The sequence below is a fragment of the Panthera onca genome, chromosome D2 (assembly GCF_046562875.1).
Source record: "Panthera onca isolate mPanOnc1 chromosome D2, mPanOnc1 haplotype 2, whole genome shotgun sequence".
Classification (NCBI taxonomy): domain Eukaryota; kingdom Metazoa; phylum Chordata; class Mammalia; order Carnivora; family Felidae; genus Panthera; species Panthera onca.
The window spans coordinates 41,020,318-41,037,215 of record NC_138349.1 but is presented as its reverse complement, the minus strand read 5'-3'; the positions used below and the strand labels follow the sequence as shown (position 1 = coordinate 41,037,215).

Genomic DNA, 16,898 nt, shown 5'->3' with positions numbered 1-16,898 from the left:
ACATGTTAATTCTGAGATGCCTGTCAGACACCAAGTGGAGGTGTCCTGTAGGCCAGCGGGTGTATAAGTTTAGACTTGAAGGGAAAGGTCCAGGTGAGATGTAAATTTGGAATAGTATCTAAAGCCGTGAGCCTGGCTAAGATCACCAAGAGAATGAATGCACATGGGAAAGAGGTCTAAGGACTGTGCCTTGGGGTCTGCCAACCTTTAGAAGTGAAGGACACGGAGAGGAGCCAGCAAAAGAAATTCAAGCTGTGGCCAGGAAGGCAGGAGGAGCTGCAGGTGTGGAAGGTGTCCTTTAAGCCACGTAGAGTGTTCAAGGAGGGAGCGGCCAGCTGTGTTGGTGTCCAAATGTTATTGGCAGGCCAAGCAAGAGAAGAGCTAAGGAATGACCATTGAATTTTGCAACACGGGGGGGCACCGATCACCTTCGAAAGACCAGTCGGAGTAGCTGCCAGCGGAAGCCTCCCTTTAGTTGGTAGTATCCCTTTAGTTGGTAGATTTAGCGGGGAGGTCCAGGGCGTGCCAAGGGATGGTCCAGCAGGCCGGGGCAGTACTGGGCAGGTGGAGAGGGGGGTAACTGTTTACAAACTGGAATGGACATATCTCAATAGTTCAACAATGGTACAGTCCTAACTGTGCATATTAGCTGAATATCAGCCCTGGCGACCTCATATTATTTCTGTTTCATACAAACGTTAATGTCCACACTTGGATTCTCTGTAACGTTTCAGGGCAGGTATGTAAAGCCACTTCAGACTAACTGAAGCAGACAAACAGATCCGTCACCTCATCTCCCTGGAGACCAACAAAGGTCTGGCTCCAGGCACGGCTGGATCTCTGGACTCAATAAACCCCACCCACTGTAGCCGTGTATTTCATAGGGAGGATTTCCTTGAGTTGACTCGGTTCTTGGCAGGCTGTCCAAGCATAATGGCATCAATGTCCCCAGTAGCTCCAGGCTGACAGTCAGTAAGTTAGGAATTCTACCATATGGGGAGTGCTCTGTCCCAGTAATTCTAGCAAAAATCTCAAAAATAAGTTTCATTTGCCAAAGTTAGGTTAGTGCCCATCCCAGAACTAATCAAGTGCTTTCACGGGCCAGATCAGTGTCACGTGCCCACCCATCTTCTGGGAGTGGGATCAGTCCCACCCAGCAACGTAGACCAGACTGACAGGGTGGTGGTTCCCCAAGAGAATCAAGGTTCTGTGATGACAAGAAGGATGAATCCTGAGGGGTGAGCAAAGAAGATGGCCATCGACTGCTCATGTGGAGAGCTCCCCAGGGACTGCAGCACTTCACTGAACCCATTTGTCTCTGCAGATCACCCTCCTATAAATTATGCCTGTGATATCACTCTGTGGGCATGCAGCTGTCCCCACAGCCGTGAGCCTCACTCTGTCCATTTCAATACCGTTGCTCTCAGAGTCTTAGAGATGCCTTGCCCCAACAATGCATACCTATGTCCACACAAGTAAGCTTCTGAATTTCTGCCTCGGGACTGGGGAGGGCAGACATAGGAAGAGCAGAGGGAAGAATACATACGAGGAGCTCCACTATGGAGCTATGGCCACATACATACGTACGAGGACCTATGACCACTAAGTTGGGGGTCTGTACAAAAGTGACTGCCAAGTAGGAGAATTATTGGCCCAGAGGTGAGTCAAAGGTGTGGAAATTACTCATCACTCATTCATAGGGATGACCCTAGACACCAACCTGTGTACCACCTTGCACACGTGGGACAACCAGGCACTGTGCTAATTTTATTTCCATTTTATTTATTTTCTTCATGATGGCTATCTGAGCCATTGGATCAGGATCTTCCGGGGCCATTTCACACCTGCCTGGCACAGCCCTAGGACAGCTCCAAGCATGGAGACCCTTGGGAAGTATAAAACAGGAAAGGTCTGGAGTCAGTTGGGAACAATGCATAGCGTGCCAGAGAAATGCTTACATAAGCTCGTGGAAGGCATTCGACAAAATGAGGAAGCCCCAGTGGGAGCACTGGTCCTAGGCTCTAGGCCCACCCAAGCAGCCAGGGACCTGGTGGGACTGTGCTGCAGTAGCCAGCAGTGGGCTTTGAGATTGAACCAGTTTGGGCTTGTAGTAGGTGCTCAATAAATACTGTAATTCCTGTGCTTAGTTTTAGCACCACATGTTTATGGAACATTTGATTAAAAACAGGTGGCTGTCTGTGCTCTCAGATCTTGTGCATCTCTCCTTTCCAGTCCACCTCCCACCAGCCCCACTGTACCATCAGGAGTTTCAGAGAGGGAAGGCAACAGTGGTGCCCAGGCTTGGGAGGGCTTGGCTGGCCATTGTCCCTACGCATAGAGAAAACCTGATGATTTTCCATTTGGATTACATACCATGAGTCTTGAAGTATCCCCATTTGCTTTTTGGACATTCTGATGAACATGAGCTTCTCATCTCTGATAGAAGTGTGCGGTCCATTCCGAGAGTTTTCAACTAGCCCAAGAGGCTTGGCCTGTGCTGTGGGTTTTGTATCTTCAACTCCCAGCTCTCAAAAGCTGATTTGGCCCCTCTCCAGGCCATTCTACATACATAGGAAACCAGAGCTTTTGGGTGCCAGAGTTCTGCCTGAATTCCAATGACAATGGCTGCCTCCATAACTGAATTCTAAGGAGGTTCTGTAGGCCTGGATCCTAAATGGGAAATACTTGTAAAAGCTGGATGAGCCTGGGATCTGTAATCCATCTCTGTGTCCCCATGGTACAAGACTAGAGCATTCTAACGGCAGCAAGGTGGCATAATCAGATATAGATATTCATGGAGTGTAAGACTCTGGAAGCCTCCAGGAATTTCTTATATAAAGTCAGCTAGACACTTGGCCAGCCAAGTTTCTGACAGCCAGAAAGCTCCACAACGTAAGACGCAGGCAGGCTCTGCTGAGATGTGAGGAGGACCAGTTGGAAAAACCGAAACAGTAGCTGAAGTGACAGGGAAAGGGCAGCTGGTTGAGAATGTATGTGAGTAAACACACATCCTCACACTCGTTCTCTGTAACCTCCACAAAGGGCTGCAAACAGCTTCAAAATTAAATGCAGCACCAGTACACCATTCATTTAGAAATGACCCCAAAGGTGCACCTGGGTGGCTCAGTGGGTTGAGTGTCTGACTCTTGATATTGGCTCAGGTCATGATCCCAGGGTCGTGGGATCAAGCCCCATGTCAGGCTCTGCACTGAGCGTGGAGCCTGCCGGAGATTCTCCCCCACAACCTCTCTCTCTGCCCTTCCCCGCCCCCCACTCTCTCTCTCTCTCTCTCTCTTGAAAAAAAAGACCCCAAAATTCCTTTAAAGGAGACAAAAGTAGATGTGAGTAGGTTAACGAACAACTAGATCAGGTAAATAGAGTGATCTAGTTACCTAATTATCCTGACACTAGGGAAAAAAATGCAATTGTCCTGGGTTACATTATTTTCCAGGGTCAGAAAACAAGAAACAGGGGACTTCGTGAACTCTTTTCTTTTTTTTTTTTCTAGCAAATACTTTCTCTTGGCATTGAATGTTAAATTTGTCCTTATCTAAAGGGTAGTGGGTACCAAAGAAGGCAATTCCCTTTTCACATGATATGAAAAAAGAGCCCTGCAGAATAGAATCTTCTATACTGATACTCTGAAAAAGTAGGGCCCTAACATTTGGACTTATTTCTGTACATTTCTTTGGGATGCCCACGTGATCTGGATCTGTTATGTTTCTTCCCAGTGGTCTCAGTTCCTGTTGAGCCGAGAATTTAGAAAACTCTCACCGAGATGAGAAAAGGCTTGGATGGTTATCTGGTTCTTCCCTTGGGTCTCTGCTGTACACAGCACACGCTTTTAAATGGGCTAGAGGCATCCTTCCATAGCCACGGTCTCTGACGTATCGGAAATGCTCCCTTGCCGTGTCATCAGGGCAAGGTGTCCCTGGGCTGGAGGAGGCCGTTATGTATGTGGCAGGCTTATCTTTAGGACCTGATTGTGTCTGCGTATTTGTAATTTCTGAAGTGTTCTCTCGATTGCCTAGCTTACTTAAATATAATGTTTACGAGAAAATGCACTTTTTGGCACAAAGTCCTGCAGTGGAGGGTTGTTGGAGTTTCCTTTATAGATTCCCTTTGAAAAATAATGCAAGACAAAAGTTCAGAAAAACACCCATGAGAACTTATCAATTCCCACGAGATGATGAACTTTCTTGATAGTCAGTCGTACCCTCCAAGGCCCCACTGCTAGCAGTGTGGAGGCTAAAACTCAAGTACCTGTCCCCCCCATGACCGTTCCTTCCGTCCTACTCTCCAGAGATCAACGCTGTTGACCAGCTGGGAGGCTAGGGGTCTGTCATGTGCATAGACTGCTTTGATAAAGATAGCTTCGGCCCCATGGCTGAGTGCAGGAACATGCCCCTTGTTCTTGGGAAAACAGCCCCGGGAGGGCAATTGCCGAGACTACACCACTCAGACCCCGGGGGTCTAGAGCAGAGTTGCTGGAACCGGAGGTGAACTAAACAACCTGGTGGAATAACCAATGCCCCCGCATTGAGGAACTTTTCACATGGTTGGCTCAATAGGCCACGAGCAGCTGAGCCTGGTGGCCTCCAGTGAGCACTGCCTGGGTCACGCGCAGACCTTGGTTTCGGGCCCCGTTCATGTCAGTCTTCTGTCTCTTGCTCACATCTCCTCTTTGCCATACCCTTGGCCATGACCTCAGACCCACTTCTAGGTAGAAGCGTAAATCAAGCCTCTCTGTCTACCCCGAGCTTGGCCCCTTTGTCCTTCCAGCTCCACTTAGTCACGTTGCTTGCATTGGACCAAAGGGGGTCGGGGAGTGGGGGTGAAAACCTAGAACTGGGAAGGGAGAGACTCGCTGGCTCAAGGTCCCCCACCCAACTTGCTGCTTGTGCCCAGAAACCACCAGAAAACCTGGAACATGGGTAGAGAAGGCACACATTTTCTTTTTATTATGTGTAGCATCTTTAAGCATAAAATCAACAGTGGATCATTTTAGATTATCTGGTGAACTGAGGTTAAGGTGCTCTTTCTCCTGAAATGCCTTAGCTCTTTGGGATGGTTGCAGAACATTAAGCTTGTCATATTTACTCATAAATTAGCACTTGGCTGATGTACAAGGATCTGTTTATTGCTGCATCTGGGCTGCAAGATTGTTTAAAAATTTTTTTTTTATTTTAAAATAACTATAGATTCACAGGAAGTTGCAAAAATAGTACACAGAGTCCCGGTACAGCTTTCTCTTAATTTCCCCTGATGGTTGTTACATCTTATGCAACTCTAGTACAATTTCGATACCAGGAAATTGACATTGGTACAATATGTGTGCATAGTTCTGTGTCATTTTATCGTAGGTGTGGATTCGTATAACCACTACCACTATCATCATAATCAATTGTTTTCATCACCACAGAGCTATCTCTTGAGCTACATTTTATGGTCCTGCCCACCCTGTACCACCCCTCATCAGCATTAACGCCTGGCAACCACTGATCTGTCACCTCAATCATTTTGTTCTTTAGAGAATGATCTAAAAATGGAATCATCGAGTATGTGACCCACAGAAACTGGCCTTTTTCACTCAGAATAATGCTATTGAGATCCATCCACATCGTTGCATGTGTCGATAATATGTTCCCTTTTATCACTCAGTAGTATCCATGATATGGATATACCGGGGTTTATTTAACCATTTGCCTATTGAGAGAAATTTGGTTGTTTCTAGTTTGGGGCCATGGCAAATAAAGAAGACTAGTTACATTTAATATAATTATTGAAATGTGAGGACATAAATCTGCTGTTTTATATTTTGTTTCCTTGTTTACTTTTCCCCTGTTGTTCATTTCTGTTTTTTCTTTCTTTCTTTCTTTTCTTTCTTTCTTCCTTCCTTCCTTCCTTCCTTCCTTCCTTCCTTCCTTCCTTTCTCTTTCTTTCTTTCTTTCTTTCTTTCTTTCTTTCTTTCTTTCTCTTTCTCTCTCTTTCTTTCCTTCCTTCCTTCCTTCCTTCCTTCCTTCCTTCCTTCCTTCTTTGCCTACCTGTGCATTACTGAATGATTAAAATCTACTTTATTTATCTATCATATTTTTAAGTATATTTCTTTGTATGAATCTTTTGTGTAAATTTTAGTTTCAGATGTATTGCATTATAAGTACGTAACTTACCACAGGCGATTAGCATAGTTTTACTAGTTCAGAAGAAGTGTAGAGACCATAAGTCTTTTAAGTCTTAAAGTCTTCTTTTAAAACTTTAATTTTCTATAATTTATATCTATCATTTTTTAAACATTTCCTCTATATGCATAAAAAAATACACTAAGTATTTCCCAAAGTCATTTTCATACACAGATGGTCTAAATCAAAGAGAGGCAAAGTGAATTTAAGAAGCAAGTCAGTATCTTGGCCAGCACCAGACAGCCTGGCTTCCAGAATGTTCCCCTTACCACTCTTTCTTCTCCTAACCGAGGGCTTTTCTTCTTCAGAGTCGTTTGTTCTTGTTGGCTGATTAGTCTTCAAGGGTTTGCCATAAAGCTATTCTAGGGAGATGTTGATCGGATCCTGGGGATGGAGACAAGAGACTGAGGCAATTACTCCAGGTCATGGAGGCAAAACACAGCAAGGGCAGAGGTCATACAGGGGTCACCTAGGTCATGCCTGGCTTTCAGAAAGGGCAGTGACTGGGTTAGCCTAAATAGGGTCTTTGTTCCATTTGAGGAAAGGGAAACCCCATGCTTTTCCTATCAAGTGTTTTTAAGCTTAATACAATTTCCAGGAAGGAAAAGTGACTGTGTATTTTAGACCGTGAAGGAATGTTAACATCTAGCCTTTTTTTCTGATCCAAAAAAAAAAAAAAAAAGCAATAAATTGTGGAAGAGGACACACAACTCACCTTTATCTCCAATCTTTGCTCCATTCTAATGCCAGTTTTCCTGGCTAACCAGGTGTCTAACATGAATGCATCCTATGGCAAATCAAAGCCCCCTGCCCATTTATTTGTCAGTCCTCATGAAGTTAACGATGCTTACAGCCCTTTCCTAAAACATGGCTATGAGGAAGAAAGCAGAATAAAGCACCTAGACCAAGGATGGCAGATAGGACAAGGATGATGTCATCTTGCACACCAACCACTCAGTTGGCAGCGAATCCAGGGTTGGTGCCTGGAGATTGTTCAGGACCAGGCGTGGTGGAGGAAATATGCCCTGACAGGGCAGGAGAGGGAGGAGGACGCAAATCCATGGTCCAGACCAGGAGCCCACCTAGGGGCACAGGGAGACCTTTTATTCTTAGTTCCTGTTCTCTGCCAATCCCTTTGAGTGACTAAGAGGGGAACACTAATTCTAAAGAACGGAAATGGGTAATATCCAAATAACTAGCCAGGATCATATGCCCTTGCATGGATTCTGTACTTCTTGGGTACTTCCTATGAGAGGAGAAGTACTTGGGTACTTCCTATGAGAGAGGAAGTAGCTAAAATAGCAGAATGGCGACCTTAGTTAGGGATATGTCCAAGGCCAACATGCCAGTGATGGCTCCTGAGCCTAAGGCATGACATCTCATCAAGCACTTCACAAACATGACTGCTCCACCCACCTTGGGAAGGGCTTCTAGTAAATCATTTCAGACATTAAGCGAAGGGGAAAATGTAAAGGATGGTACTCAAAGCTGACCAGGATGTGGTGAAACAGAGTCTCTAATATATTACTGGGAGATACATAAATGGGTAATCTTGTTATAAGTTATTTGATGGCATGTTTTAAAAATTATTTTTAAAAACCACACTTCAACGTATTTGTAATAATGAAGCTATACCAAGAAAATAATGCAAAACAGTTTTTAAAGTCTTCATCATATAGGCTTCCATCACAAAATGATTTCTATTGGTGAAAAACCGGAAACAGCTCACATGCCCAACAGTAACTTATGTGTGTGTTTGGCTAGCTTGCAGATGTTTAAAATTGTGGTTTCTAAGACCATGTAATGACTCGGTTTTCAAAGCAGGATAAAAATGATGTAAATGCTATAATTTTAACTGCATATAAAAATATACACCGAAGAATAATAAGGAAATCTGCCCGTATTATAGCTGGCTTACATTGTAGAATTGTAGATACTTGAAGATGTTATATTTAAAATTCTGTTGTGGTTTTGTTATTTTCATAATGGAAAACATTTAATAAAGGGAAAAGCTGAAAAGGGAACTTTGATTCATATCTTCAGAGATTTTAGGAACAGTTGTCACAGCTAAGCATCACAAAGGAAAATAGCAGTAATGGGTGAAGAAATGAAGTATGCTGTCTGCTGTGGTTTATAATGCAAAAAAGAAGTAAGCTAGTCCTGCTGAGTGAACACATCTCTGTACTTTTCCACTGACCACTAAAAAACTTGCCACTGACATAGGAAAGTCTTGATTAGGAAAAGAAAAGAAAAAGGCTTTCCTAAATATGTCTTTTGTGATCCTTTCCTTTTAGGCAGCATGAAGGTATGGATTAGCATGAGTGAATAGTGCATCGAATGTTCTCAGCTACTGTGAGAATTGACTCTACCACCGTCATTTCTGCCAAAGATCTAGTGTGACTAGGGACACTGTCCAAAGTATTGTTTCAGCTTTGAGATGTACCAAGTTCCAGATCATACGGAGAAATGACTTCTCTTGAGTAATTACTCCATGTGCCATCTGCTTTAGATGCACAACGACCATTATGGTTGGGGCCGGTATTTTCCCCACTTTATAGATGAGGGAACTAAAGCTAAGTAAGATGTCCAGGGAAATGGCAAGAAAGAAGCAGAGCTGCCCTGGACCTAGATCTGTCCAGCTCCAGAATCTTTGGCTTTTCTCGATGCCTACACATATCTTGGCACATATCTCCTAACTTTCTCAGACAATGACATTCTGCCCTGCCTTCTTTCAACTGGTCTGCACACAACAAGGCAAGCTTTCCGCTAAGACACAGTCCCTGCACCTAGCCCAATGCCTGGTAAGGTATTTATGTATGGACTGCACCAACCCATACCTGCACCCATTCTTTCCTTGCTCCCCCACGGGAGTCTGGAAAGGAATGGGACATAATAATATGGGAATGCACTCTCATTCATTCACAGCCGGTCAAGAGCTTGCAGGTTCAGTCTAGAAGGCTCCTAGAGCAAATTGTGCGTGTGCAGACGAGAGACAAAGATAGTACTGCTTTCACCCCCAGATATTACCTGCCAACACTTAATGATACTATCTGCCCATCTCTGTGGCCCAGATTTGTCACCTTCCCAAGACTAAATGTCCATCTTCCCTCCTACCAATCCATGCTCTGAGATTCCTGACTTCCAAAACCCTGAACCAAAGCATTCCCGTGGAATGAACTCCACATTTGGGAGCTGGCAGTTGGTCCTGAAGTGTATGACAGTGTGACTAAGAGCATGCTAACAATATTGGCTGCCCTGGCCACGGGCTGTAGGCAGGAGACTTCTGGGAAGAAGTGGGATGGATGGCCCTTTTCTGACTCATTGTGCCTGTACATATGGGTGTGTGCATGTAAAGAAGAGAGAAACGTGTGGAATGGCAAAGAACTAAAAGCCCTTCAGTCAACAAAATCACAAGCCAAGGAGGTAGGGAAAGGTATTTTATGGGCTTGGCTGGAGGAACTGTTGCAATAATGGGGGGATCCCATAATTCCCTGTAGATGCAGCCCCCTGCCATCTTCCCTCCCTCCCTTTCCCCTTCCTGCCTCAGGGTCAGGGTCCCAGGTCACCTCCAATCTTCCTGTGAATCCTTGGCCATGGAGTTGGGTGAGACCAGATTAGAAAAGATGGCCCTTCTTGGTGTTGCTGCGGCCATAGTCTTGATTTTGTTCAGCTTGTCCCGGGCCTGTTGGCATTTTCTCAGGCAAGTCGTACACAGATCCTTCTCCTCCACCAGATGCAAGTTTTCCAGCCTCCTGATGGAATCTATGAATGTATCTGACTCCTCTGTCTTGGGAAAGGGATTTCGCTTTGTGTTGAGCTTTTTGAGCTTGGGGAGTTTGGCGATACTTTTGGGGATGGTGCTCAGCATGTTGTCATGTAGGCCCACCTCATGGAGCTCCTTCAGAGCACCCAGCGTGGTGGGCACACTCTCCAGATGGTTCAAACCCAAGTTCACAGTGCGGATATTCTTGAGCTGATTGAGTTCTACGGGCAGCCCATTGGTGGTTAGCCTGTTGTTGCTGACATTGAGGTAGAGCAGAGAAGCCATCTGGCCGATGGACTCAGGGAGCTTGTCGATGTAGTTGCTGTGCAGGTCCAGCCACCGCAGGTTCTGGAACTTGGAGATTGAGTCAGGGATCTTTCTGATCATATTCCGGCTAAGGTCGAGCTCATCCACATCATTCAGTCTCAGGATACACTTGGGGAAGGTGGTAATTCCCATCTTGCTCAAGTCAAGGCGTTTTTTCCCATCAAATGTAATTTTGATACAATTCTTGGCCACATTAAGGGTAATCTTCTTGCCCTTGGTGCCTTTCCTGCCTTTGGCCATGTTCTTTTAGTAAGGGTGTATGTTTGGAGTGTGTTGTTCTGATTGGTTGGTGATCGGTTTGAGGGAAAAGTCACAAGAAACTGCTAGAAGATATACTCTGACAAGAAGAAAAAATATGTCTAGTTAGAAGATGATGTGAGGGCACTAGACTCCCCCCAAATTGTAATGCTTCTCTCGCTAATGGTTAGAGACGAGATAGACAGAAATTAGGGCATCAGCAGGAGTAACCTAGCCAAAGATCTTTAGCAAATTCAATTCCCTCTTCAGGGGTGCAAGGTTGGCCTGAAGGATGCTCAACACCCCTCTGTGCCATTCCTTGAAATATGAATCTCTCCATTATCCTGGACTCCTCCTGCTAAAGTGTGTGTGTGTGTGTGTGTGTGTGTGTGTGTGTGTGTGTTCTTGGCTATCGGCCACTTCCCAGACCCTCACAAAAATCTAGTGTTTCTTTCAGTTATCTCATGAATCCTTAGGGTGGGTGTGCTGAGTTCTCAGAAGCAGCATAGGGGCACCTGGGTGGCTCAGTCAGTTAAGCATCCAACTTCGGCTCAGGTCATGATCTCACAGCTCATGAGTTTGAGCCCAGTGTCAGGCTCTGTGCTGTCAGCTCAGAGCCTGGAGCCTGCTTTGGGTTCTGTGTCTCCCTCTCTCTCTGCTCCTCCCCAACTTTCTTTCTCTCTCTCTCTCTCTCTCTCTCTCTCTCTCTCTCGCTCTCTCTCTCAAGAATAAAGAAACATGAAAAAAAAAAAGGAGCATAGCCTGGATATGAAATGAGGGGGGAGTGAAGAATGACTTACGTATTACATCTCTCCTCACCTTCTGGACCCAGAGGCACTAGTCACGCCTTAGCTACTATCACTGCAGTGCAACAGAAACAGCCCAGGAACGTCTTTTGCTCAGCCCACAAGGGAGAGTGTGTGCCTACACTGTGCAGATGAGTGTGGAGGAGCCAGGGTTGAGCCTGGCAGCATGTAAAAGAATGCTGTCTTTTTCTACTTCCTACCCCCTACACCTCCTCCCTTCACAGACTTCACACTGAAATTCAACTGTAGACACCTCTGCACTGGTAGGTATGATCATAGTTATGACTGCCGCCATACAGAGAAGTAGAAGGTACAGAGTCATGGGTAGCTTCTGGCCCTTGAATGCTTAGCTTAGAAGTCTAGATCTGCACTGAAGAGTTTTCTTCAATTTTTAATGCCACAATTTTCTCATTTATGAAAACATCCCCCCTGTAGGGCTCTTGGGGAGTGCAAATTATCTAAGTATAAAGCGCTTACAACAGTGCCTGGCACATAGTAAAAGGTTGATGAATGTTAACTATTAACTATTATTATCAGAACTTTGCACATATTCCTTTTAATCTTCAACAATCCAGTAAGATCCATCGGATTATCTTCATTGTAAAGGGAGGAAGACTGAGGCTCAGGAGCAAGGAAGATCTTCAGCTAGGAAGAGAATGAAAACTGTTCTTTCTTGTTCTAGAGGCTGTTTTCTAAAGCTTGCTTGCTGATTTTCTATTTTGGGCCAAGCTCCCACCCTGAACAAAAGCATGCTGTCAGAAGTCAGATGCGGGCATTTTCCCACTAGATTAAAATATTAATTCTAAGTAGGCTGTGGAAAGTTAAGTATGTATATTTTAAATCTCCAGAGCAATCATTAAAATAATATACAGACATAGGAAAAACCGAAATATGAACATTAAAATGAAACGGTAAAAAAAGAGTCAAGTAATCTAAAAGAAAGCAGAAAAGGGGAAATGGAGCAAAAAACCCAACTATTAAAATGGTAGACCTCAATCCAAACATATCGATACTTCCATTAAATGAAAATGACCTAAACACAGCAATCCAAAGTATAATTATCAGAATGAATAGTAAAAGAAAAAGACCCAATTATATGCTATCTACAAGAAATCTACTTTAAACAAAAGTAAGTTACACTAAAAGAATGGGAAAAGGCATACTACACAAACATTGAAGGAGAACTGGAGTGACTTTATTAATATCAGACAAAGTATGTTTCAGAGCATGAAAACTTACCTGAGATTAAGAAGAATACCACATAATGATAAAAGACACACTTCACCATGAAGACACGAAAATAATAAATGTATATGTACTTAAGACCAGAGTTTGATATAAAAGAATTGAAAACTGGTAAAATTGAAAAAAGAGATAGGTCTGTCATTAGAAGTGGAGACATCAATACTTGTCACTCAATAATCAACAAACCAACTAGAGAGAAAATCACAAGGAACAGGGTTTCTCAACCTTGGCTCTATTGACATTTGGAACCATATAAATCTTTGTTGTTAGCAGAGGTGGGGCAGTGACGGGGGAAAGTTCTGTTCTCTACATTGTAGGATATTTAGCCAGCAAAAGGCCAGAAGAGTCTACCCACTAAATGCAAATAGCTCGCTACTAGTTTTAACAACAATAATGTCTCTAAACATTGCCAACTCCTCACTGGGGGACAAAATCCCCGCCAGATGAAAACTGCTGATCTAATTGGCCCATAAAACATTCTGCCTAGCAACAGAATACACATTTCTTTTCAAGTGCACATGGAATATTCACAAATATGTACTGTATTCTTGGCTATGAAACAAATCTTAACAAATGTAAACAAATTGAAATAAAGCAAAGAATCATCTTTGAAAATAATGGAATTGAAATTAGAAATTAATATCAGAGCGATAAGTGGAAAATCTCCACAATTAACAATTAAGCCATATATTATAGATATTCATGAATCAAATAAATCTCAAGGGAAATTAGAAAATATCTTGAACTGAAGAAAAATGAAAATAGAACATGTCAAGGCTTATGATATGCAACTAAAGCAGTGATTAGAGGGAAATTTATAGCTTTAAATGTTCATACTAGGAACATTTTTAAAAAGTAAGAAAGGTCTCAAGCCAATAATGTAAACTTCCATGTTTTTTTTTTTTTACTTTTTAAAAAAATTTTATTCATTTTCTGAGAGAGAGAGAGAGCGCGCACAAGAGGGATAGGGGCAGAGAGGGAGAGAGGGAGACACAGAATCTGAAGCAGGCTCCAGACTCCCAGCTGTCAGCACAGAATCTGGCACAGGACTCAAACTCACAAACTACAAGATCATGACCTAAGTCAAAGTCAGACACTTAACCGACTGAGCCACCCAGGTGCCCCTAAACTTCCATCTTTAAAAACTAGCAAAGAAGATCAAAATAAACCTAAAACAAACACAAGGAGTAAATGATAAAGAAAGGGGAAGAAATCAATAAAATTGAGAACAGAAAGACAACAGAGAAAATCAATGAAACTAAAAGCTGATTCTTTGAAGTGATTAATAGATTTGAAAGTCTCTAACCAGACTGATAAAGAAAAAGGGAAAGAGAAGGCACATTTTATGAATATCAGTAATTAAAGAGACAGACATTAAAGGAATAATAAGGGAATAGTACAAACAACCTTAGAAAAAAACTTAGGGGTAATCAAACACAAACTAAAAATCTCATCAGTAAAGAAATATACAACCTATGAAGACCAATATTCATTAAAGAGACTGAATTCATACTTGGAAAACTTCCCTTCCCAAGTCTCCTGACCCAAATAGTTCTATTGAAAAACTGTACCAAAAATTTAAAGACAACACCAATTTTACATGATCTTTTCTAGAAAATAGCAAAGGGTGCAATGCCTAACTTATTTTCTAAGGCCAGCATTCCCCTGATACTAAAATCACACATAGGCCATATAAAAAAAGAAAACTGCAGACTAATATTCTTTATGAATATAGACACAGAAATTCTCCATAAAATATTAGCAAAAAGAATCTAGTAATATGTTAAAAGAAAAATACATGACAACCAAATGGGAAGGCAAGGTTGACTCAGTACTCAGAAATCAATGTAATGCAGCATACATCATATTACTGCATTAATTGAAACTAATTAAAAAGAAAAAATACATGATCATATCAGCTGGTGCTGAAAAAATTTATGGCAAAAGTTAACATCCATTTGTGACATCAAACCAGTAATAGAAAGGCTCTTTCTTAACCTGATAAAGGGCTTACACACACACACACACACACACACACACACACACACAACTCTACAACTAATATCATACTACAACTAATATCATACTTGGTGATAGACTAAATTTCCCTCTACATTTGGCAACAAAACAACAAGGTAAACTCTCAGTATGCCTATTGAACATCATACTGGAAATTCTAGCCAGTGCAATAATGCAAAAAAAGTAAGTCATACAGGCAGGAAAGGATGAAACAAAACTCTCCTTACAGATTACCTGCTTGTTCACCTAGAGATTTCCAGAAAATTTAAAAAACACTCTTAGAAGTAATTAATGAGTTTAACAATGTTGCAGGATACAAAGTTAACACCTTGGTTAATACACACATATGCACACACACACACACACGCACACACAAAACCACTTCTATACTCCAGCAACAAACAATTGGAATTTGAAATTTGGAAAATAGTGCTCCAAAAAATAAAACACTTGTGTATTACACATAAGTAACAAAATTGTACAGGATTTCTGTGATGAAAATTACAAAACACTGATGAAATAAAGCAAAGAAGATCTAAATAAATTGAGAAACATAGCATGTTTATGAGTTGGAAGACTCAGGATAGTTGAGAAGTCAATTCTATCCAAATTGGCCTAAAGATCAATACAAATTCCAGCAGGATTATTTTTATACGTGAATGAACCGACTTTAAAATGTGTATTGAAAGAAAAAGAAACTAGAGGTCCAAAAAATTTTGAAAAAGAAATAAAGTTGAGGGATTCATGCTTCTAGTTTTAAAATTTACCATATAATTACAACACATGGTTTTGGTGAAGGGAGACATACATAGATCAGTGGAATAGAAAACAGAGTACAGAAATAGAACCACACAAATATGGCCAATATTGTCCATTGATTTTTGACAAAAGTTCAAACGAAATTCAATGGACAGGCAATGAACTTTCCAATAAATGGTGTTAGAACAATTAGTCACTCAAAATAAAAAAAAAATTGAATCTCAAACTATTGAAATTAATTCAAATGAACTCAAATTGGATCACAGATATGAATGTAAAGTATAAATCCATGAGGAAGGGAGTCTCCGGAGTCAAGCGCAGACGAGAGGCCCACGGAAGAGGGTAGGAAGGGCGGCGAGGCGGTGCGCGCTCCACGGACTGGCGGGAGGGAGCCGGGGCGGAGGGGCGGCTCGCCGGCCAAGCGGAGCCCCCGAGTCTGGCTGGCAAAAGCGGAGGGGCCGGACGGACTGTGTTCCCACAGCAAGCGCAACTTAGCGTCTGGGAGGTCATAAGTTAACAGCTCTGCTCGGAAAGCGGGAAGGCTGGAGGACAAAGGGAGGGAGAGCTGCCGAGCCCCCGGAAGGCAGAGCTCAGCTTGGCGGGGAACAAAGGCGCCAGCGCCATCTCCCCCGCCCATCCCCCAGCCAAAATCCCAAAGGGAACCAGTTCCTGCCAGGGAACTTGCTCGCTCCGCGCAAACACCCAACTCTGTGCTTCTGCGGAGCCAAACCTCCGGCAGCGGATCTGACTCCCTCCCGCTGCCACAGGGCCCCTCCTGAAGTGGATCACCTAAGGAGAAGCGAGCTAAGCCTGCCCCTCCAGCCCCCGTGCACCTTGCCTACCCACCCCAGCTAATACGCCAGATCCCCAGCAACACAAGCCTGGCAGTGTGCAAGTAGCCCAGACGGGACACGCCACCCCACAGTGAATCCCGCCCCTAGGAGAGGGGAAGAGAAGGCACACACCAGTCTGACTGTGGCCCCAGCAGTGGGCTGGGGGCAGACATCGGGTCGGACTGCGGCCCCGCCCACTAACTCCAGTTATACACCACAGCACAGGGGAAGTGCACTGCAGGTCCTCACCACGCCAGGGACTCTCCAAAATGACCAAACGGAAGAATTCCCCTCAGAAGAATCTCCAGGAAATAACAACAGCTAATGAACTGATCAAAAAGGATTTAAATAATATAACAGAAAGTGAATTTAGAATAATAGTCATAAAATTAATCGCTGGGCTTGAAAACAGTATACAGGACAGCAGAGAATCTCTTGCCACAAAGATCGAGGGACTAAGGAACAGTCACGAGGAGTTGAAAAACGCTTTAAACGAATTGCAAAACAAAATGGAATCCACGATGGCTCGGCTTGAAGAGGCAGAGGAGAGAATAGGTGAACTAGAAGATAAAGTTATGGAGAAAGAGGAAGCTGAAAGAAAGAGAGATAAAAAAATCCAGGAGTATGAGGGGAAAATTAGAGAACTAAGTGATACACTAAAAAAAAATAATATACGCATAATTGGTATCCCAGAGGAGGAAGAGAGAGGGAAGGGTGCTGAAGGGGTACT

The 16,898-nt window shown here is 43.2% G+C and overlaps 2 protein-coding genes across 7 annotated transcripts in view; one reads left to right on the top strand and one right to left on the bottom strand.

Moving 5' to 3' along the window:
• WDFY4 (WDFY family member 4) overlaps positions 1 to 16,898 on the top strand; it is a 302,324-nt gene that overhangs the window by 218,045 nt on the left and 67,381 nt on the right. The window lies entirely within an intron of this gene.
• The window catches only part of LRRC18 (leucine rich repeat containing 18), a 32,638-nt gene continuing 21,980 nt past the window's right edge, over positions 6,241 to 16,898 (bottom strand). The window contains exons 3-4 of the mRNA XM_060642204.3: positions 9,746 to 10,606; positions 6,241 to 6,563 (exon numbers count right to left, since the gene is read on the bottom strand). Coding sequence (XP_060498187.1) covers positions 6,542 to 6,563; positions 9,746 to 10,509 — 786 coding nt within the window. The 5' untranslated portion in view covers positions 10,510 to 10,606 and the 3' untranslated portion in view covers positions 6,241 to 6,541. The remainder of the gene's footprint in view (positions 6,564 to 9,745; positions 10,607 to 16,898) is intronic.